This window comes from Chiloscyllium plagiosum, unplaced genomic scaffold, assembly GCF_037043375.1.
Source record: "Chiloscyllium plagiosum isolate Xiang-an unplaced genomic scaffold, Cpla_swu_hap1 HiC_scaffold_5, whole genome shotgun sequence".
Classification (NCBI taxonomy): Eukaryota; Metazoa; Chordata; class Chondrichthyes; order Orectolobiformes; family Hemiscylliidae; genus Chiloscyllium; species Chiloscyllium plagiosum.
The window spans coordinates 41,869,385-41,893,299 of record NW_028270143.1 but is presented as its reverse complement, the minus strand read 5'-3'; the positions used below and the strand labels follow the sequence as shown (position 1 = coordinate 41,893,299).

General features: G+C 39.5%; 1 protein-coding gene across 10 annotated transcripts in view; it reads left to right on the top strand.

Annotated features, from left to right (window-relative positions):
• Positions 1 to 23,915, top strand: part of phf14 (PHD finger protein 14) — a 303,155-nt gene that overhangs the window by 191,024 nt on the left and 88,216 nt on the right. For 3 of the 10 annotated variants that reach the window (XM_043689855.2, XM_043689857.2, XM_043689858.2), the window contains exon 17: positions 7,452 to 7,569. In XM_043689855.2, coding sequence (XP_043545790.2) covers positions 7,452 to 7,569 — 118 coding nt within the window. Of the gene's footprint in view, positions 1 to 7,451; positions 7,570 to 9,100; positions 9,268 to 9,677; positions 9,723 to 22,284; positions 22,337 to 23,915 lie in introns of all 10 variants that reach the window. The other 7 variants (XR_006311667.2, XR_006311668.2, XR_015757177.1 and 4 more) reach the window with 7 other exon arrangements.

The following is a 23,915-nucleotide window of genomic DNA, read 5'->3' as shown; positions in this document are numbered from 1 at the left end:
CTAAAAAAGCTCTCTTGAATACATTAAGTATTTTGTGTTCCTTGAGCCTTATACACTTTTGGTATCCCAGTTCATATTTGGGTAGTTGGAAATCCCTAACTATTATTGCCTGACTTTCTATGTATTCTGAAATTTGCCTCTGTATTTTTCCTCCAACACTGTCACCACTATTTAGAATTTGTAATACATTCCAAGCACTGTAGCTGTCCTTATTTCTGTACAGGTCCCACATTTCCCAGAACCAGTCCCAAAGCCCCACAAATCTGATGCTCTTCCACACCAGCTTTCCAGCCACTTGTTCAATTGTTCAGTTCTCCATTTTTCTTTTTGCTCATTAGTATGTAAACTGTGAATAATCCCAAGGCTGCTGCTTTAGAGGGCCTGCCTTTCAATCTTTCGCCTCGATCCCTAAATCTCACTTTTAGGAGCTCAGTCCCATTCCCAGTTACTCTGATTGTGCTCCACATTGTTATCACTGTGGTTGATCACCTGCAGCCTTGCCAAAACATCCTTTCTGGCGTCAAGGAGGCAATATATTGTCCTGGAGTTGTGTTAATGGCCGCAGAAACACCTGTCTGATTCCCTGGCTATGAAATGCTTTATTGCTATTGCTCTTCCATTCTTTCCCCACCCTCACCTTCCAGGACAGCTGAACCACTGTGGTGTCAACATCTTCAATCGGGTTGCATCCTCCTGAGGACCATCATCACCACCCCCACCCTCACCAGTATCCAAAATAGTACACAGATTAGCAAGCAAAAGACTCCGGACACTCCTGTGCTGCCTGACTAGTTTTCTTGAATTACCTGGCACTCAGCCATTCTCTCACTGCCTGTGTGTTTCTAACTTGTGGTTTGACCACCTCCCTAAACCTACCACATAGTCCTCTTCCTCATGATGCACAAATGTAACTCCCAGATAGAACTCATGCCTGTGAATCCAGTTCACCTCCTGTTGATGCATTCATCCAAGACACAGTGTGTCCATAGCTTCACATGCACCACAGATGTGCTTGGCCGAGCTGACATGTCACCCTATAACTTTAAAAGCCATTTGTTAAATTAGAATTGTAGAAAATATACCAGTACTCAACAATCAGCTTCTTCCCCTTCATTCCCCAGCCAAATTAAGAACCAACTACAGAAGGCTAAAAGAAGGGAACAGGAGAACTCCCTTATACTCATCAAACTCCCAATTTATAAACTGTAACCAAAATAGCACTAAGGAAGCCTCTTTTTCTACTTCCAGAAAATAACTGACTCGAGCTTTTAAAAAACTGGATTAAACTAGTTACTCATTAACAAGCTGATTTTTATTTTAGATCTTGTACATCACAATTTTGGGATGCCATAAAACTTAACTTTTCTTAAATTTCTGGAATATTTACTTAATTATAGAACATAGAACATAAAACATTACAGTGCAGTACACGCCCTTTGGCCCTTGATGTTGTGCCGACCTGTCATACCAATCTGAAGCCCATCTAACTTACATTATTCCATGTACGTCCTTATGCTTGTCCACTTTAACGACTTAAATGTACTTAAAGTTGGCGAATTTACTACCATTGTAGGCAAAGCATTCCATACCCTTACTACTCTCTGAGTAAAGAAATATCACCCTCAATTTAAAGCTATGCCCCCTCATGCTCACCGTCACCATTCTTGGAAAAAGGCTCTCCCTGTCCACCCTATCTAACCCTCTGATTATCTTATATGTCTCTCTTAAGTCACCTCTTAACCTTCTCTCTAACGAAAACAGCCTCAAATCCCTCAGCCTTCCCTCGTAAGACCTTCCCTCCATACCAAGCAACATCCTAGTAAATCTCCTCTGCACCCTTTCCAAAGTTTCCACATCCTTCTTATAGTGCAGTGATCAGAACTGTACACAAAACTCCAAGTGCGGCCGCACTAGAGTTTTGTATAGCTGTAGCACAACCTCATGGTTCCGGAACCCGATCCCTCTATTAATAAAAGCTAAAGCACTGTATGCCTTCTTAACAACTCTGTCAACCTGGGTGGCAACTTTCAAGGATCTGTGTACCTGGACACCGAGATCTCTCTGCTCATCTACACTACCAAGAATCTTACTATTAGCCCAGTACTTTGCATTCCAGTTACTCCGACTAAAGAGAATCACTTCACGCTTGTCCGCATTAAACTCTATTTGCCACCTCTCAGCCCAGCTCTGCAGCTTATCTATGTCTCTCTGTAACCTACAACATCCTTTGTCACTATCCACAAGTCCACCGACCTTACTGTCGTCCGCAAATTTACTAACCCACCCTTCTACGCCCTCATCCCGATTGTTTATAAAAATGACAAACAGCAGTGGGCCCAACACTGACCCTTGCAGTACACCACTGGTAACTGGACTCCAGGATGAACATTCCCCATGAACCACCATCCTCTGTCTTTCAGCAAGCCAATTACTGATCCAAACTGCTATATCTCCCACAATCCCATTCCTCTGCATTTTGTACAATTACTAAATGAAAAGATAAACCAGATCTCAGAAATAAAAATTTGTGTTTGAGACTCTGCATTGAACAGCTTCCAGTGCATACAAGGTATGTTTGAGGAACAATGACTGAACTTTAGATATCCAAACTAAATAAGCCACTAATTAACTCCTCTCAAAGCTTGTATATCACCAGCAAAAATTCTTACTAATCACAAGGAGTGAATTTGCTAACAATAAACTTTGAGGAATGTGTGCAAATTTTAATATGATTATTATAAAAGCAATAGAAAGCCCCTTTAGCAATGGCATGTGTAAAGGAAACTGCATAATAATAGACAAGATGGTTCGTACAGTTTGGCTAATCTGCTGAAATTATACATTATCTTGTGCAATAGCATGGACTGTACATGTTAATAAATCACTGCAAATGGTCAGAGAATGTAGTCCATATTAAGTAATTTTTGTTACAAATTCTCATGTTCTATCAGTAATAAATGATTAGGCGTCACATTGGAATGGCAATCAAATAAAGTCTGCCTGTTTTGAGCATTTGAATATGCTGCTCGAGGCTGAAAGGTTTTATTTGAAACTAAAGCCTTAAAGATTTTGATAAACCATAAAGTGTAATGTAATGCCACTGGAAACAAGTTTCAATCAGGGAATCATGGTTTATTTTAAGTGGAGAGGCTTAAAGGTGTGGAAGCCCAAAAAAGATTATTGCTAAGGATGAGAAAATGATTAGCAGCATGGGGATCAGATTGTTTGGGTCCAGTCTTCAAATTTTCTTGATATAGATCACATTTGCAGATTCTAAAGTAGTTATAGAAAGTCATGAGAAAGCAAGGACCTCATAATAAAATGTAACACAACAATGACGAATAGACTGTTGCATTGACAGTTTGTCTCATGAATATAAGTTCTGATGATCAAACTGAGGCCATTGTCGGAAAGAACAAATATCAAAAGTGGATGCAAAAGCAAAAGCCTTAAATTGGAAACATGGAGTATAAACATGAAAAGCAAGAAAACTTGGCAGCCTGCAGAAATTTATCATTGCTCTCTACCTGCTGCATGACACCCTGCGAATCATAATCCTCAACAGCAAATCAACACAAACCCAATACAAGTGCAAGCTTTCTCAAGCAAGACTGTGTCATTGCATCAACATCCTCCTTTATCTACTTTGGCACACCTCTACATATCTGTGAAACTGCCCACTGAAATAGAGCTTATCAATAGGATATGTGAGAAACTTTCGAACAATGTTGACTACAGTACAAATCCAAGATCGTCCCAGCCTCTATCATCAAGCTGCAGTAGGCATACTTCAGTGAAGGCATCGATAATGATTCAGAGCTTGGCTTAGGGTCAATGAAAGAAGGAGCCTTATTAAATGGCCTCCTTCATGATGTGCAGCATGAGCAAACACAGTCCATGGTGAGCCAATGGACAGCATGATTAATTTACAAAACTTGCAAACCACCTTTCTGGAAAAACTAATGTGGGCAATGAGCTGAAATGTCACCCTTTTTTTAAATAAAACTTAAGTTATCTCAGCTGTGACTTGAAAGAAGTTCTAGGATTTACATATTAATCACACAAAACCTGCATCCCCATTCTAAGTGATTAAAGATTTAACAGCATTTGGGTTTGTTCAATACTTTGCATCTTTGATCTTTTATTATAAATTCTGTGTCCTATGATCCTGCCCCACTAGCTACCCGACGAAGGAGCAGCGCTGTGTAAGTTTGTACTTCCAAATAAACCTGTTAGACTATAACCTGGTATTGTGTGATTTTTAACTTTTGTCCAGCATCGAGGCACTGATTAGGGTCAATCTGCTGTGTTGGACAGGCTACAAAGTTCATATGCGTGACAGAAGACTGTCAAAACAAACTTCCCAATCCAAGCTGTGTCATGGCAAATGCTCATGTATGAGAATCTCTTGCCCTGGACTGCCCAAGCTGGAAAGATGTAGTATCGGCAGTGCCACCCATTTCCAGCCTCTCTGACAGGGCCAGGTAGAGTCAAAGTGCAGACAGCAGAAAGATCATGCAGATCCTGAGCATCCTACCCACATGCCTTATGAATCTTCCCCTCATCCCCATCTGTGTCTGGATGTGCGAGTCCAGCATTGAGCTATTTGGTCAGTTCAGAATCTACAGTTCTAGAGTGGAAGTCATCCTTGCTCCCAAGGGACTGCTGAAGAAGATGGTGATCCCTGATCTGAGTGGCTTGACCCCATCTCTCCAGCATATTAGTCTGGGCCTCTCGATTACTAGCCCAGTGACATTACCATAATGCCACCATATTTCTACATATTTCCATATTAAAATTTTGGGAAGATCTTATTCACACATTCAATTGAGGCTGTGATTTTTAATCAATGAATAATGGAAAACCATTTCCTTTCACAGTTGGTCAGCTTTTGTTTCTTTCACATGAATAAGCTAATTTGACATGTATTTCATGGACATGCTCAGTAGGTTCTTAGTCCTAACAGAATCAGTATCTTTCCCCCCAAATTTCACTCTTATTTTGCAGGCCAGCTGATGAAACTGTGTAATAACTAATGATGGGGAATTTGGTGTCATGGTTTTTATGAAGTAAGATGTGATTGATTTGCTACCAATCATTTGTTGCCTGATTGTTTTGCAAAATCAAAATTATCAATTGGTATAAACATATAACATAGTGTTTGTTCTGAAATAATTTTCTATTGGCCTAGACAAGAAATAGTAATCAGAAGAGTAAAGTGAATTGGTAGTATTAAGGTCACTTAAATATATGAAGAGTATAGGTATAATTTTATATACAGAAGATAGACAAATTTCATCTTTCTCTGCAGTTTTCAATATGCAGCTAATTCAATCACAAAGATTAACATTGCTGTATTAAACTATCCATTTAGAGTAGAAAAGTGTTATTTGAGTATATTCTGTTTTGCATCAAGTTTAATTCTGAAGGTTTTTAAAAATAGAAATAGTTATGAGCAGTTCAAAGCACCAAGGGGTCAATTAGCTAGTTGGCCTAAACAACCAGTTTGTGTTGCTAACAGCGTTAATTCATTTCCTGCACTGGCTGAGATTAGCATGATGACCCTCGGGCTAAACCACCACCAGTTGTCTATCTCTCGAATGAGAGCACAACCCTTTGGACTGGTAGGGCTATGGTGACTTTACCTAATGCCTCCAGAGTTTATCAAATGGAAAATAATGTCAGTTCTTGAAAATGTTTTTAATTAAAACATAATTTCTGTGCAGTGCGATTTAGCTTAAGAAGAATGAATACATGAGCTGTTACACATGTTGGGAAAGTAAATCTGCTCAGGTCACTGCAGTGATTCTTTAACATATAAAAAAAAGTTATACCTTTCTATGCTGGTATTCATGTAGTATGTTTAAAGACATTATTTTAGGACAAGTAGATTGATAAAGCGATATTAGCTGTTTCAAATTTGAAATTAGAATGTGGCCTATGTAGGTCACGGATCCATCATTTTTTTGCTAGGCCTTGCCAAGGTGGTTTTCTATATGGTAATATTAAGGGGTTGATTTGTTTTAATTTAGTTCCAGGTTAATGTGAGAGTTCTATGGCAAACCAGACTTGACAGGCTGAATGTTGTTCCTATATTGCTTTTGTTCATTTATTGCTCTGTTCCAATGGTGCAGATTATGTTCGTTATGAAACGTTGCAATAGAAGATAATTGGTGATGCTTGCAATCTGTGGCATTTCTATTTGTTTACTCTGAATGCCGTTTCCTTGGAATCTGTCAGGCTTACATTATTGACACATAGTGTCAGATGTATGTTATTGAAAGATTTATTAGTTAGCTACTCTGTTCATTCAAAACAACAGTTGGGTTAACAATACCTAGAATAGTATGAACCCTTTAATATACATTTAAATATATGAAATGGCAAATGAATAGTTTTAAAGAAAATAAGCAAATAGTGTATTTAAAATCACCATACTCTGAAATTCAGTCCATGTTTACATAATATGGCACAATGGTCCAGCATTATTTTTGCATCTTAGAGGTAATGATTTAATGCAATCAGTCTGATCTCCATTTTACTGACTCGTTAGGTTTTTCTTGTGTGTAAACTTTTAATGTGAGCTGAGTTCCTTTAGAAGACTAAAGAAAATTGATTTAACCTAAAACCAAATACTGTGAATGCTGAAAATCTGAAATAAAAGTTGTACAGATTGGAAGCATTCAAGCTGCATCTGTGGAGAGTTAACTTTTCAGGTAACTAACTTTTGGTCAGAGCTGGTGAAATGTCACCCATCTGAAATATTCATTGTTTCTCCACAGTTGTCTGATCAGCTAAATATTTCCAGAATTGATTTGGTGTTCATTAAAGATGAAGCAGTTATCCACATTCCAGATACTTGAAGTAGGAATTGACTCAGGCTCTTTACCTTGGAGATTTCATTGGCAAGGATGGACTCAAGATAGGGAAGGGCAGCCTTTCAGTGTGGAAGCAAGCCATTGGGCCAATCAAGTCTACAATGACCATCCAAACAGCCTACTACCCAAGCCCATCCCTATCCCTGTAACCCTGCATTTCCCACAGCTAACCTACACATACTATGGGCAATTTAGCATGGCCAGTCTACCTAACCTGCACATCTTTGGACCATGGGAGGAAACCGGACCACTCAGAGGAAACCCATGCAGACACAGGGAGAATGCGCAAACTTCACACAGACTGTTGCCCAAGGTTGGAATCGAGCCCGGGTCCCTGGCATTGTGAGGCAGCAATACTAACTACTGAGCCATCGTGCCATTGGAGGGAAGGGGATATTGATGGCTGTTATAGTTTTATAAACCTGTTATTTTCTGTCTCCACTCCACGATGTTGATTGTGCAACCAACTGGACAAGAGCCAATAGTTTCATTCAGCCTTCTGTTACATAATATGTAGATTTAATCCTTTGAATCATAAATCTAATTTTATGTGAAATTTATTTTTCTGCTTAGATGTGATGAATGTAGTCTCTGTTACCACTTTGGCTGTCTCGACCCACCACTGAAGAAGTCTCCAAAACAAACTGGCTATGGTTGGATCTGTCAAGAATGTGACTCCACATCCTCCAAAGTAAGATAAAGTATTTGTTGTTTTGGAATTCAACAAGATTTCTAAATAGCATGAAAATCAGCTGTCCACAGAGGTTAGGTAACCAACATTCTTCATCTTAGAATGCTTAAATATCCTGGTTGATTCTGGAGAATCAGAAATGACATTAAACTTCTGTCACCATTTTGACGTGCAGGGCGTGTCATCTAGTTTAGTAGAAATGCCCCATTTGCTTCTGGCTTCAGGTTTGTTTTGAAGGCTCTGTCTGCATTTGTAGTGAATTGGATACAGTTTGAAACACTATACTATAGTTATTAATGTTTAGCCTCCTAAATGTTTACCAAATTCTGTTTAAATCAGCTTTTTCTGTAAGTTTAAGGTTAATGCAGTTCTTCCATCTAATTCAGTCTTTTTGTTTATTTCTGAATATTTCTTTGACGAAATTATGTTTGAAAACAGAGAATAAAATTTGTTGTATTCCAAAGATGGTTTTAATGTATTCCTGCACTATCTCAAGACTCCCTCAGTGAAGAAGATTGTATACTAGACCAAACTTAACTGGATGGGTTATAAAACCCTGATGACCTTGGCAAGTTATTATACCAAATTCTCATTATCTGCCATGTCTGGGGTATGGACCACCTGCAGATAACAAAATGCAGATATCATTACAGTGTAAATCTCCCATTTACCGCAAAAGACCAATGGGTCAATGTGGAAAACAAATAGGATTTGAGGTCAAACATCCAAATGCGTAGATCAATGGGTAATGACAAGTGAAAGTACTAATTGAATAGTGCTGTGTTGAAACTGTTTTTGTGTGATCAAGCTGAAGATCTGTCTCCAAAGAAGTTGCCCTCCATCTCTGAAAGAACATCATCATTGACAGTAAGGGAGCATTCACTGTTGGTAAACATAGAAACTGTATGTAAAAATAACCTTCAAAAACGTTTCAATAGCAGTCAATCAATCATTACAAAACAATCCAAGTTCTTTGGGCTATTTACTCAGTGTTTTCTCTGCTTAATAGATACAACAATAAACTTAGAAGCATTTTTCACTTCTCTATCTTTTTTTAAGCCTTGCCATGGGCAGGGAATGGAAATGAAAAATGCTGGCTCTATTATTATCATCATCTATCGAATCGAATGACTTTTGTTGTTTAATTAGTCAGCAGAGTATCACGATCTGATTTTAACATAATTTTGAAAAGTTCAGTCTGAACAAATCACCAATGACATTTTGCTGAAGCATTTTGGAAAACTTTGCTGGTGTACTTCCCAGAAAAACATCTTTTCGCTGCTAATACTGTCAGTGGACAAGTAGCCTCAATAATTTTTTTTTATTTTTTAATGAAATAAACAACAATGCATTAATTGCCAGTTTGTACAGATGAATAGAAGAATAAACAATCACTTAGCTAATCCACACTGAATCAAAGAAATCCAATCTAGATCAGTCTGCACTTTCTTATTCTGTCTGGTTCAGTGCAGTTTAACAATACAGAAGCCATTTTGTGCTGCTCCTTCAGCCATTTTGTCCTACCTCCCAGCTGCTGACATCCTCACTCCCCCCTTTGACCGCACTGCGATCACTAAAAGGGAAGGCTAATCCAAACGAATGCCTTCAATGCGTACCAGCTATCAACATCCTCTAAAGCGGCACCGCCATCTTCACAGCTCACGTGGTCACGTTTATCAACGCCATCAACACATGCAGGTGAGCCATCAAATTGCAAAAGGTGCATCTTCTGGGGTGAATCTATATCTAGGGTAATCTATATCACTAAGGGAGCTCATAAGTTTAGCAATTAAACACTTAACAGCAATACTGACAAACAGACAGAGGAGAATGATTCTGATACACAGAGCTAAATTGATAAACCAATTGTACCAAGAGCCAAATCCCCAGTTTCCCCAACTGGTCAGTTCAATCATTCTATCAAGGAACACCTGGATCTTGTCTTGAATCCTAGTAATATTTCCAGTGCGATTGGGAATGCCTATAATACGTTTATCATGGACAACTGTACAGAACCCGCCTTCCCGGGCTAGTATATAGTTTAAGGCGTACTGATTCTGCATAGAGTAAAGACACAGATCTAATAATCCCAATTTAATCTGTTCCAGAGCCTCTTTGGTCTTATTTCCTAGAACGGTCAGGCCGCAGATGAGGTAATTGCGATTCTTTTGACTTATTACTCCTGCCGATTCTCCCAAATTCAGGATTCCCCAGCCTATTGAGTGTCCTGTATTGTCACCCAATCCCTTGGGATCCTTCCAATTGGAACAAAAGTCTGAGACTGACCGCTGCGTCTTCTTCAGATGAAGGTTGCATCGACTTATTCACTGGCCAGGACCAGGTACTGTTGTGGGAACAAGTGTTCCGAAAGCAACCTTATGGGGAACATCTTTGCTATCAAGAACAAGGAAATTGGTAGCTTTATCTTGGCTGAAGAAATAATAGAGGAGAAAGTGAGGACTGCAGATGCTGGAGAGCTGAAAATGTGTTGCTGGAAAAACGCAGCAGGTCAGGCAGCATCCAAGGTGCAGGAGAATCGATGTTTCGGGCATGAACCAAAACGAAGAAATAATAATTTGGTTTGGTGTATATGAGGGAGGGTTTGTTAAAATAGGTTACTGAAATGTTACCGCAGTAGACCTGCTCCAGTCTACAGGTGTAAAGGGCCGACATTTTTCAAGAGGCGTCCTTTGAGCGCCATAGGAAGTGGGCAGAGTGACTGTTGACCGCTCGCACTGTATGGTGGTCAATGGTCCTCAGAATTCTGTTCTCATTAGGCTCTCCCTTAGCTCTATTGCACATGGTCTTGGTGACAGTATCAGATTCTGAAAAGAGGAAAGACCTATAAATGCGTAAGGGAAGAGTTCCATTCCGGGTCCGTACATGGAGATGGGTATAGTTACTTATGCCGCGTAAAGCCTGTTGTCCCCCAGCCAGTGGAATGCAAGTTGTTTGTATGCACGGGCAGGAGATATAAGACCCCTTTGTCTTACACGAGTGGGCGAGACAAGTCTCAAATAGGCAGGAGATGTTATGTGGAACATGAACAATTGCACACCCATAGCCAGTTCCATTAAAGCAATTCTCAAACGACCCTGCAGTAGAGTTAAAAGACGTCAGAAAACAGGTGGCAGGAGGGCTAATTCTGTATTGGAAAATGATATTTCTCTTCAGAGGGTCTGCAGTAGGGAGCCAGATGAATAGATTGGGATCGGTGACTGGAGGCAGGACAAGTAAGTCATCTATCGATAAGCCCACATCCTCAGCTGGAGTGAATGGAGTGGTATGGGTTTTCTACTAGGAATTTCAGTTTTCTGTGGGGTTCCTAGGCTAGTCTGTATGTCAGTGTTCCAGGTAGTGAGACTGTGGGTCTGAGGAGTACCCCTGGTTTGTGTACTTTAGGCAATCCATAGATGCAGAGTGTGTTGGATCCAACCGGTTTCATTTTTTGGAAGTCTGTCTTGTTTAATTGTTCTGATTTCTGAAGCCTTCTCAGTGTGGATGTGATATGGTTTTCTAGATGTGGGGTCAGGTCTATCGTCACCTGTTGGTAGGTGTCAGTATCTGCAAGCAGTGAGTTCGCTTTTTCAATATACTCCGTTCTGTTTTGAATGATGGTCATGCGCCAGTTGTCTACAGGTAGGATTACAATGTTTTTTGTCTTTTTTGAGTCTAGGGCTTTCCTTTCCTGTGTGTTGACTGTGTTCCCTTACTTTATTCTGCTTGGTGTTGGTGCAGGTGCAACTGTCTGTCTGATGGTCTACTGGGTTTCTACTGTGAGTCTGTTGTCGTTCAGTGTTGATTCTAATGCTGCTAGGAAGTCCTTTTTGTCCGCCTCTCTGTGGTTGTGGTTTAACCTTCTTATCAGGATGGCTTGTTCTGTATCTCTTAGTGGTCGGTCTGTGTTTTTTTTTATCCAAGCCTCTGTGTTGTCTGTATTGTTCTTTTTTGTGAATTTATCCAGTTTTTCCTGTAGGGTTAGTTTTTTTCATTTTCAGTGTTTGCTACTTTTTGATGCTTATGGCTCATTCTAGTGTGTCTGTCCATTCGTGATCTTTCATGTTAGTATATAAAATTTTTTGGTACAAAACTTCTCGATTGCATTTATAGAGGCAGTTGAGGGCATTGTTAATCATTTCTTCCAACATTCTGCAGACGTTCTGTTCTGCTATTCTTTTGGCTAGTGGGGGGTTGAGCAGTGGTTTGTATTTAAGACATTTTGGTTGTACCTGATTTCTGAGGTATTCATGCAGGAGGTACAGTTGTTCGTGGCTGGCGATCAGACAGATGGCTTTGGTTTCCCATCGTCAGGCTAATTTTATTATATTGCGCCCATACGTTTGCGATTTTTGAGAAGATTTATAGCTCAGGTTGACGTTCAGGTTTTACGTTTGCTCGCTGCGCTGGAAGGTTTGTTTTCAGATGTTTCATCACCATGTTAGGTAACATCATCAGTGAACCTCCAGTGAAGTGCTGGTGTTATATCCCGCTTTCTATTTATGTGTCTTGGTTTCTTAAGGTGGGTGATATCATTTCTGGTTCTTTTTCTGAGGATGGTAGATGGGGTCCAAATCGATGTGTTTATTGTTGGAGTTCTCATTAGATATGATATAATTCTTGAAGGAAATCATGTTTGGAATGAATACTATATGTTCATTATACTGACCTGTACAGCAGCCAATATCTGCTTCCCAGTGTAGTGTGTACCTTAAGATATTTAATATTGTTAATGGCAACAGTAGTAGTTATTTTTCTCAAATAGGTTAATTAATCTACATATGTTGAAAAGTCTAGAAGAACATTTGCCTTTGCAGTTATTATTGTGGACTTCATTAATAGGCTAAGCTTTGTTTCTTTATTGCAGTCATGTTTTCACAGTTTGGCATGAGAAATAAACCTCTTGCAAATAAACACTATCCATTTTATTTTCATTGCAGGCCAAGGGGAGTTGGTTTTGTTCTTAGACAGAGCCTTGTAACATATTTATCGGGCTTAAATTTGGAATCTTGTTGCACTTTGGTTTATAGGTAGCTTATTGCTAATTTGTGCTGTGCATAATCAATAATAGTATTTCTCTTCAAACTGATAAATAGGAACTTACGAAGAGTTAGTTTGATAAAGTCAAAGCAGTCCTGTGTGGATAAATACGATTTTCTATCCATTTGATTTTTTTTTTAAAGTGTCAAAAATTACTATTGCCAAACAAAGTGTTAATTTGCTTTTGATTTTAATCATTGAAAATTGCAGAAAATTCCAGATCAATTCACATTGATCTGGAGAATTTGCTTCCAAGCTGCATTAAAGTATTAAACTCTGCATTGTGATTTTAAAGGCTGTACCACTTCTATTTGTTTTAATAATTAGACCTACTATTGTTCTTTCAAACTTTTAACCAAGAAGAAGGAGCAGCAATACAGTACTGCTTGAAGCAATCAAGTCATCTCACAATGGATAGAAATACCAGTGGCTTGCAACGTGCATTCAAGCTTATTGACCACTGACTTGAGGTCAAAGTGTTTCTGTTGCAATGGTAAAATGATGGTGGTTGATGAGTTTGTGGTATTCCAAGGAGATAAAAATACATAAGGTCTAAAGGGAAATCTCTTGTGCTGCTCTTTGTGCATTTAGGCTAGGTTACTAGAATTTGTCAGGCTACATGTGAAAGATAGGTTATCAGCTTTTAAACTGAGGATGCAGGGGTGAGAAGTGGCAATAGGATATATAGAATAAAACACATGATCTGAGAACTAGTCATCTGAGATCTTTGGGGCTGAAATGATGTGACCAAGTGAACATGAACATATTTTAAGTAGTAAGTCAATATAGAGGGAAAGGTTGAGGAAAACAGGAACGTCAACAAAGACTGTGTAGGGTGTAATAGTGACTTTAATTGAAAGCTTAACTTGCTGAGATTAGGAATCATGTGGGTGCAGAGGCTAAAGCAGGATAGAAGGAAGGATATTTCACTGAGTAGTTAGAGAATTGGGTAGACAGCTAATGAGTAGAACCTCAGGAAAAGGAAAAGTAGAAAAATGAGAACATGGTCAAGGTTAAGAGCCAATCTGCTGTCACTGCATTTTGGGCTGGTTTGTGTTGAGGATGTGTTACAGACTTTATTTTTTTTTTTACTTTGTCTATGCCAGTAGACCTCCTGTGGCATTATTCATGTTGAACTATATGATCTGCTGTTTTTGCTTTTTATGTTGTACAATTTATGTTATACGACACAAATATTAGCTGTAGTTTGTTGAAGTTACAATTTATGCTTTCGGTTATCACAGGCTACAAACCTGCCAAACATGATTAACAGCTTGCAACAGACAGAGTTAACAAATCCCACAATTTATGGATCAACTCAACATTCTGTAGTCTTGCTATATTTAGTCTTGAATGGGAATGAGCAACTAAATAACTAACAAGAAGAGCATGCTCCATGGGCATACCCATCCTCAGTGATGGTAAATCCCATTCTAAATGTAGAAGACAAGATTTTGACATTTACAATCATGTTCTCTGGAAATGCGAGCAGATGATGTGTATGAATAATTTTGGATTCCTGCATGCAATTACTACCATTACAAAATGTACTCTTCAGCTAATTTTGTTCATTGTGCATAATATTGAGAAATACCTTACTGTAATGAGCATTGCAAAGGTTATGGGTTCCGATCTATTCTTGCCATAGTGCAGAAGATTGGTGTTGTAGAAATAGTTGTGCCCCTTGTCAAATTGTTTGAATACAATTACAACAGGGGCATTCACTCACCAGTGTGGAAATATTTCCTTGGTGTATCCTGTCCACAAAAAGCAGAGCATTCCATCCTCTTACTACCCTATTCAGTCTATTCTCAATTATGAGCAAAGTAGTGGATGGTATTGTCAACAGTGCTATCAAATGGCACTTGCACAGCAATAGCTGTCTGGTCTTCAGTTTGCATTTCACCAGATTTATTTAGCCCCAGAACTCATTATGATCTGAATGTAGACTAAGAGCTGAATTCCAGATGTACAGTCTCTGATTGCCCGTGACATCAAAGAGTCCCACTAAAATTGAAGTCACAAGGAATTGAGAGGAAAACTCTCCACCCGCTCTAGCCAAACTGAGCACTAAAAATGATTGTTACATTTTTTGGAGGTCAGTCGCCTGAGCATAGTACACTGCTGCAGGTGTTCCTTAGGTCAGTATTCTAGTCCAAGCCAACTTCAACTATAATGCCAATAACGATGTTTCAACAGTACAGCCAGAAGTGGGGATGTTCACTCATTGCCCGTCTTCAATACCCTTTCTAAATTAATAAATAAGCAGTCTCTAGCTTCATACAACAAATCGCAGGCAACATTCAAGCTTGGATTAATAAATTGCCAAGTATTACTGATGTCACCTAAGTAGCAGCTAATGACCACTTTCAACAAGAGGAGATCTAACCATCTTCCCTTGACATTCAATGGCACTGAAATTACTGAATTTCCTAATGTAAAAATCCCAATAGATATCAATGAACTGAACCTTACTTAGGCAAGCCAGTTAACTACTTTGGCCAATCATACAGGTCAAACGCTGGAAATTCTGTGACAACTAACTCATCTCCTGACTTCCCAAAGCCTGTTCACTACCTAAAAAGCAGAAGGCAAGAGGATAATAGAGCACCATTCACTTGGGGTGGATAGGTAGCCCTCAGATAACAATTAAAAAGCTTAGCATCATCTAAGAAAAGGCAGACAGCTTAATTGGCATCCCACCCAATACATTAAACATTACTTTTGTGTGCATCTGGCACAAAATTGTAGCAAGACATACCATCTACAAGGTGCAGTGGAGAAGTCTCCATTGACAGCATCTTGCAAACCAGAGAAAAGAACAGCGATACTAGGTGCATGGGAACACCACCATCTGCAAATTCCTCTTCAAGTTGCACAGTATCATAATTTGGAAATAGTTCTTTGTTCCTTATCTGCTGCTTGGTGAAAAGGCATGAGTGGAAGTGAGGAGAGAGATTAGGGAAAGATACAAATTCCATTTGGGACAAGGGAGTTCCTAAGAGTAACATCCTTGGCCAACATATTTAGTTACTTCATCAGTAACTTCCCATTTGTCATATGGTCAAAAGAAAGAATGTTTGCTGGTGATTGCACAGTCGGTATATATATTTGATAAAACTTGGGCAATATTCAGACTTAGGCTGATTATTAGCAAATAATATTTATGGCATACAAGTGCCAAGCAATGCACATCTTCAACAAGAAAAAAAAAACATCTTGACATTCAATGGCATTACCCTCACTGAATTCTCCCATTGTCAATATCCTGGAGATTACCCTAGACATGATGTAAGAGCAGATCAGAGAATGAAAATTTTGAAGTGAGTCACTCACTTTTTTGACTCCCAAGGCATGTCCACAATCTACAAGGTTCAAGTCAGGTGTGATCGAATACTCTCCACTAGTCTCAATAAGTTAGACTCTTAACAACAGTTAATTAAGCTTTTTCAATCAAGCTTTGGAACTATATAAATATTTCTTCACCAATACTGGATCATGATCCCGGATTGTTTCCAATGGAATTTTGAAAATATCTACATTGTGTCGATTTCAGTGATGCAAGGAGGTAGCTCACTATCACCTTCTCAAGTGCAATTATGGATGGGCAACAAACACTGTCCTTGTCAGTGATGCCCAATTAAACGAAAGAGTAAAGAAAAAAGTCTGGGCTGTTGGGTTAAGCAAAGGTAGAGAAACAGAGGCAGCTGACTAGATGGTCTAAGTCTTAGCAACAAAAATGCCATGAGCTTTTCACACTTTACAGTTAGAGGTGAGTGGAAAGTGATTTTTGAACAAGGGGAGTTGTGATGAGAAACTGATGTTATCTTTTGCAGATTGGATTATCTTTGAATAGTTGGCAGTTTTACTGATGGAGAATATAGTCCAGTAATGCATTGTGTTGTAGTCAGATATTGGTGATGCAAGTTGTTTGTGAATATACTCAGGTCTTCATCCCTTAAACTTAAGAGAGCAGAGATAATGTGTATTCCCAGGAATGAGTAGGGTTGGAAAGGGTAACAGTTCTTATGGAGGCTAGGGTATCAAAGCTGGTGGAGAGGGTATGACTGTGCAAATTGTTGAGATGCTGTAATTTAAAGGTGGAAAGTTATAATTGAGAATTTCAGACAGCTGTAAAATGTCTCTTGGAAGAGGGTTTTGATGTTAGATAAATTACTTGACAGATGAACATAGTCAAACCTACCACACCGCACATCAATTGCAGATGCAGTCAAGAAACATCCCATGGGTTTCTGAGCAGCAAGCAATAATAACAATTTGGTCACCAAATCTCATTGGCACTTTGTGTTCTAAACAAGGATTTCAGTTTCTCACTTTTGAAGATATAGCCTCAAAATTTCCTCAACAAGGCCGACTCAGGCTGGAAACCTTCCTGCCATGCCGTTGACTTGAACTTTAACTTTTAAAACATACAAATAAGCACAGGCAATGACCATAGTCTTTGGCTAAGGTGGACCTCATCTCTGAATCTGCTACTGATGCTTAAATTTAACTTGGTTAATTCCATAGATGTTTTGATGAGGATAGGTAGAAATGTAAAATAATGAAAAATATAAACCTTTCTTTTCTCTTGTCCCCAGCAGTTTATTTTTTAAATATAATATAGTCGGGCATGTAACTACATTTAAAATTGGGCCTCAGCTCAGATGGATATACAAAATGGAGCAGAGCACATTCAGCCTCCAAGCCTGCTCCACTGCTCAATAAGATTATGGTTGATCTATTGGAGTTTAAAATTCCACGTTCCCATCTAATACTGATAACCCTTGCCTAACGCAAATTATCCACTTCTGTCAAGTCACCCTTCACCCTCCTAAACTCCTCGTAAGACAACCTGCTCATTCTGGGTATCAGTCTTATAAAGCTCCTTCTAATTGCTCAAATACATTTATACTCTTCTTTATATGAGGAGACCAAAACTGCACATACTGTTCAAAATATCTGCTGTTAACATCCTGGAGCCACAGCTACTCACTACCTTAATTGTTTAAGTAACACGTTAAGTAGAGAGCGACACACCAACATTTGCTGAAGAGGTAAAGCCAGGTGGCATTGTAGATAATGTAGACTGGTGTATAAAGTTAAGGAGTCAGAATGATAGCTCAAGTGAGTGGGCAAAGATGTGACCAGATTATATTTCAATGCAGGTGGACACGAGATCATCTATTTTGGAAGGATCCAGGTATTGTTCAAATGGTGAAAAACTGCAAAGTGTGGTAGTATAGAGGTCAAGCGCAAAAAATCAGAAGATAAGAATGATAGGACTATAATACAAAGGAGTGGATAGCTGAAAATGTGTTGCTGGAAAAGCGCAGCAGGTTAGGCAGCATCCAGGGAACAGGAGAATCGACGTTTCGGGCATAAGCCCTAAGGGCTTATGCCCGAAACGTCGATTCTCCTGTTCCCTGGATGCTGCCTGACCTGCTGCGCTTTTCCAGAAACACATTTTCAGCTCTGATCTCCAGCATCTGCAGACCTCACTTTCTCCTCAAAGGAGTGGATAGTCAACTGCAAGTATAGAAAGTCCTGATGAGTCTTATTTGAGGTGCTGTGTACTGTTGTGAGCATCACAACACATAACTTGACCTGGTAGTAGTATAGTGCCAATTCAGCAGAACAGTACCATGGCTGTAAGGGTTAAATTGTACAAGCTATTACGTAAACTTGACTTATATGCCTTGTAGTATTGTAGGTTCTGGGATGATCAGCTTTATTATTTTAGGAGTTCGTAAAGAATTGTTTTTTTTTAATGGAATTAAATAATTTAGAGGCAAGATCAGCCATTCTCTCTTTGAATGAGAGAACATACTCAAGGGGCTGAATGGCCTTCTCTGAAATCTAAACTAATAGCAATTGAAGAGTTCTTATAAGGTGTGATAATACTATGGTTTTAAGAGGTGTATTTTGTCCTTTTTTTTGAGGAGTGGTTCTGAGCTGTCTATTGCGAGCCAATAAAGCAACCAGCTTGTGAGGCCTTGGGTTTTTTGAAAGTTGTAACAATAGAGCATAAATAGGTGGAATCAGGCTGCGGGGTTGTGAAGCTCATTGCCGAGGCTTCTGTCTGTCTGTCTATCTATCTATCTGTCTATCTATCTATCTATCTGTCTGTCTACGTGCCTGCCTTCCTGCCTGTCTATCTATCTTACACCTGAAAGCCACACAGACACAGGGAGAATGTGCAAACTCCACACAGACAGTTGCCTGAGGCAAGAATTGAACCCGGGTCTCTGGCATTGTGAGGCAGCAGTGCTAACCACTGTGCTACCACGCCACCCATATATGTTATTCAAATACTTGTCATTTCTACCACCTTCAGATAGAACCAAAGCATCAGGAAATCAAATATAGGTGGCACTATTATTTTAATGAAGTAGGTTATAATTATACATAATTTTGCATATTTCATACCATATGCAAAGGTATTGATGTCATAAAATGGTATAATCAGAATCTCATTACATATTTTATATTTAACTGAATAGATAAAAAATGACCAGACCTATGTATCCCATGGCAGTTCCCAGAAAAATGAAAGTTACCCCATGCCTTGCCAGGTCCTGCTTGCTCTGTGAAACAAACCACCGTTACCTTTACTCCAGGGCTGCTTCCATTGTGGTTGATTTTTGGTGCTGCTGGTGTTGAAGAATGCCGTGCTCTCTCAGTGATTACCATCTATTGATACAAAATATTCTGCTTTAAAGGGGCCAAAGCCACAAATGCAGATAATGAATTGCTTGAACAATATAAAATTGAGACATGGCTTTGAGATCCGGTGAAGGTGAGCTTGCTGTGACTTTCTAACCTGAGTGTGGGATCACTAAGCTCTCAGAGCTATGGCCTTTGTTTAACAACTGGCTTGAAAAGTCTTTGGTGCAGTGATGTCTCACTGCTACACTATCAGTGTAAATTTTATGATGTCTTTGGAGTTGGATTGAAATCTACAACCCTCTAACCCAGGGCTCGAAGGCTATAGCATAAACATCACAGATGAAGGACCTAATCTCTTCTCCGTGGAAAATTCTTGTCCAGTCTTAGTTCTGCATCTGTGCTTTTTTCACACAGCTGTACAATTCGAAGATACGCAGTGCAGAATCTGAAATATATACTTCATTTCTGTCTGAATGGTGCTGTTCATCAGGTGAACTTAAATATAATTAGAATGATGTTTATCTGAATGCACTATTTTGATTGGTCTTCAAGGTAAGGTGTTTGTTTGATCAGCAGTGCCTGGCCAGAGGACCAGAGCAGGTGATGTATCATGACTGTCAATGGTTGATAGTAGTCAGAGTGAATCTTTGGGGTTTTTGATCAAAATAAAAATAGGAGAAGATAAGTGAAATCCAGTAACCTTTGTTGCCTTGCTACCAGCTCAAACTTACTTTGGCTGAAGACATTGTTTCTGTGGAGGGATGAGATGGAATTAATGGAAGGGACGAGGATGGCATGAGTAAAATGGGAAGGGTTGTTGCTGACATGCGAGGGATGGATAAGATGATGGACTTGGTTAATTATGACAAAAATGGGACATATTTATCAGCAAAAGGCAACAGGTCTTTATTATTGAGGAGTTTCAGACTGCACTTGAGAGTGCTGTGTCGAGTGGTCTTGATCACCAAGGCCAGTGGACGAAGGAGTGGTAAATGAAGTTTAATTTGGATAAATGAGAGGCATTGCATTTTGGTAAAACAAACAAGGGCAGGTTTCATACAGTTAATTGTAGTGTCCTGGGTAGACTTGGGGATTCAGTTACATAATTATTGGAAAGTTGCATCACAGTTAAGTCCTGTCCTCATTTGTCTTTCCAAAATGCAGCACCTCACATTTATCTAAATTAAGTTAGAATTTGTCCCAGTCCAAAATAAGCACTGAACTATCCTAGTCCCATTTTTCAGCCCTTAACCCATAGTCTTGTATACCTTGAGCATTTCTAAGTACTTCTTAAATGTCATAACATCAAAGTTTTCTGCCCCTACCACTGTTACACGCAATGAGTTCCAGCTTCTGAACACCCTCTGGTGAGCAAATCTTTGCTCTCATCCCTTCTAAACTTCCTTATCTTAAATCCATGGCCCCTGGTCATTGATCCATCCACCAAGAAGAAAGGTTCCTTCTTGTCTAACCTATTAATGCCATTCATAATTTTATATATCTCAGTCAAGCCCCACTTCGTCTGCTGTACTCCAAAGAAAACACTCCAGTTTGTCCAATCTCTCATCATAACGAAAACTCTACAGCCCTGGTAAATCTCCTGCACTCTCTCCAGTGCAATCAATTGCACATAGTACTGTAGCTGTTGCCTAACTAATATTTTATTGGTAAGTTAAAGAAAAAGAAGTGCTTCTGACAGGTGTCAGCCAGCAAATACAATTGGGTACCAAGCTGAATACAGAACATTCAAAAAGAGGTGTAAAGCAAATCCACGCAAAATGAGATTCTGAAGGAAAGAATGACAACTAACATAAAGGAAAATCCAAAAGGCTTCATTAAGCACATCAATAGTGGTATTGGTTAAGCTTCTAGAACTTCAAGTTGATAAGGTGTGATAATACTATGGTTATAAGAGGTGTGTTTTGTCCTTTTTTTTTGAGGAGAGGTTCTGAGCTGTCTAGTGCGAGCCAATAAAGTAACCAGCTTGTGAGGCCTTGGGTTTTTTGAAAGTTGAAACAATAGAGCATAAATAGGTGGAATCAGGCTGCGGGGTTGTGAAGCTCATTGCCGAGGCTTCTGTCTGTCTGTCTGTCTATCTATCTGTCTGTTTGTCTGTCTGTCTACATGCCTGCCTTCCTGCCTGTCTATCTATGTCTATCTATCTTAAACCTGAAAGCTTGGGTTCTCTTTCTGCTACTAATACTTGATGTGAGACAACCTGTTTTAATGATTTTGCCTTTGCTCAGGGTGTGTTTATGGGAAGTTACTGTATTGGAACAGTTGCTGTTTAGTAGTTAAATAATCTATTATTCTGTTAAGTTTATACCAATTCTTCTTTCTTTTGTTTGTATTACTGGTGTCAGAATAAAGTCTGTTTTGCTTAAAGCCGAGTAGTGTGACCAATCAAATTACATCTGGAACCCTGTACTTTATACTTTACTCTAAATAAGATAAAAATTAGGGTCGAGGCTATCTACTTCTGGGGGATTTGGTTTGGTCCAGAGCAACAATTTCGGGACCAGATAAGCTGCATCCAAAGATATTGAAGGAAGTGATAGGGACTGCAGAGGCACTGGGGATTAATCTTTCAATCTTCTATGAAGTTAGGCATGGTGCCGAAGGATTAATGAATTTAAAATGTTATGCCTTAATTCAAAAAGGGTTTATCCTGCCCTCCCACTGCACCACTTGCACTGCAATTGATGTAAATTTAGAGCTACATTGTTGGGCACCAATCTTGAGTAGCTGAGACAGACTTAACGGCAGCTAGAAAACGTTTCAATATTTGTCTAGGCTTTGCCTCAATTCTGGCTAAAAATGGGTAAGTTCTCTAACTCTGAGTTTTTTCAGACACGGTGAGTTCATTTTCTGGCACAGTGCCACACATTTGAGCAAAAGGTTTCAATCTTGGGTTTGGAAGAGGTTGTCAATAGTTCTACCATGTGCTACTCTGTTTTGGTTCTGCCAAGGCCATTCATTTACTGACTGCAGTAACCTTTGTCTAAACAGGCCAAATAAATACTGTGGCTACAAGACCAAGTCAGAGGCTAGGAATTCAGAGGTATGTAACTCACCACCTAACTCCCCATAGTTCGTCATCTACAAGGCACAAGTCATGAATGTGATGGAATGTTTTCCACTTGCCTGAATGAGTGCAAATCTAAGTAATTTCTAGAAGCTTGACATCATCCAGTACCATGAAATCCCCAAATTCACCTCATTCTTCCCCTTAAAGGTTCACTCTCCCAGCAACTCACAGTGTACCACCTATAAGACACTGCAGCAACTCAACAAAGCTCATTTGACAGCACTTCCTATGCCCATAATCGCAACCACCTAAAAGGACTACTGCAGCAGATTAATGGGAGCATATCGCAATCAAGTTCCCTTTCAAGCTGCACACCATCCTGACTTGGAGCTATATCACCATTTCTTCACCGTCAATCATTTAAAATCTGGAATTTTCTTCCTCCCTGTACCAAGTATATCCCTAGCATGCAGAGATTGTAGAGGTTCAAGATGTATGCTCACCACCACCTCAAGGGCAGTTAAGGATAGGAAATAAATGCTGACCTAGCCAGCAATAAGATGTGCATCCCAAGAACTAACTTAAAAATTATTTTACAAGAAGTGTACAAGTTTGTGCATGTGGATTTTGGCAAGGGTGTGTGGTATTGTCAGTCTGCCACTGACCATCCTATGTTTAAGTCACCTGTGAACTTATTGCACCCAGTCTCTCACTGGCTAGGGAAGAGGGTAAACAAGATTAAAATGGGTAGTTTGAGGTAGGCCATAATATTTGGAACAGAAGTAGGCCATTATACCCATTAAGCTTACCCTGCCATTCAGTGAGATTGTGGCTGATCTTCTCATCTTCAATTCCACTTTAAGGCCTTTTTCTTCATAATCCTTGATTTCCTTGCTGATTAATAATCTGTCTCTCTCAGTCTTGAATGTACTTAATGACCAAGCATCAACAGCCCTCTGCGGTAAATAATTTCACAGATTCACTGTCCTCTGAAAAAATAAATTCCTCCTCATGTGTCCTAACTGGACATCCCTTACTTTGTGGTTATGTCCTTATCCTAGACTCTCCAGCAAGGGAAAGCAACTTGTCAGTAATTACCCTGTCAAGTCCCTTAAAGAGTCTTACATGTTTCAATAACATTCTTCTCAACTCCAATGAATAGAGGCCTAACCTATTCAGTCACTCCTTGTTAGACAGTCTCTCCATGTCTGGGATCGACCTCATGAACCTTCTCTGAACTACCTGCAATGACAGTGTTTCTCCTTAGGTAAAGGAACCAAAATGGTCAGACCCTGGGATGTACAGAGGATCGGAGGGACTTTGGTGTGCATGTCCATCAGGCCCTTAAGATTTCTGGACAGATGGATATAGTGGTTAAGAAGGCATTTGGGATATTTGCCTTTATTAACTGAGGCATAGATATCAAATGCAGGGAGGTTATGCTGGAACTTTATGAAAGGTTGGTTAAACCACAACAAGAGTACTGTGTGCAGTTCTAGAATCCAATTCTGGGTGTGATTACATTAGAGAGAGTGCAGAGGAGATTTCCTCGAGTTTTTAGTTGTGAAGAGATATTGGATAGACTGCATTGTTTGGAGCAGCGGGAACGGAG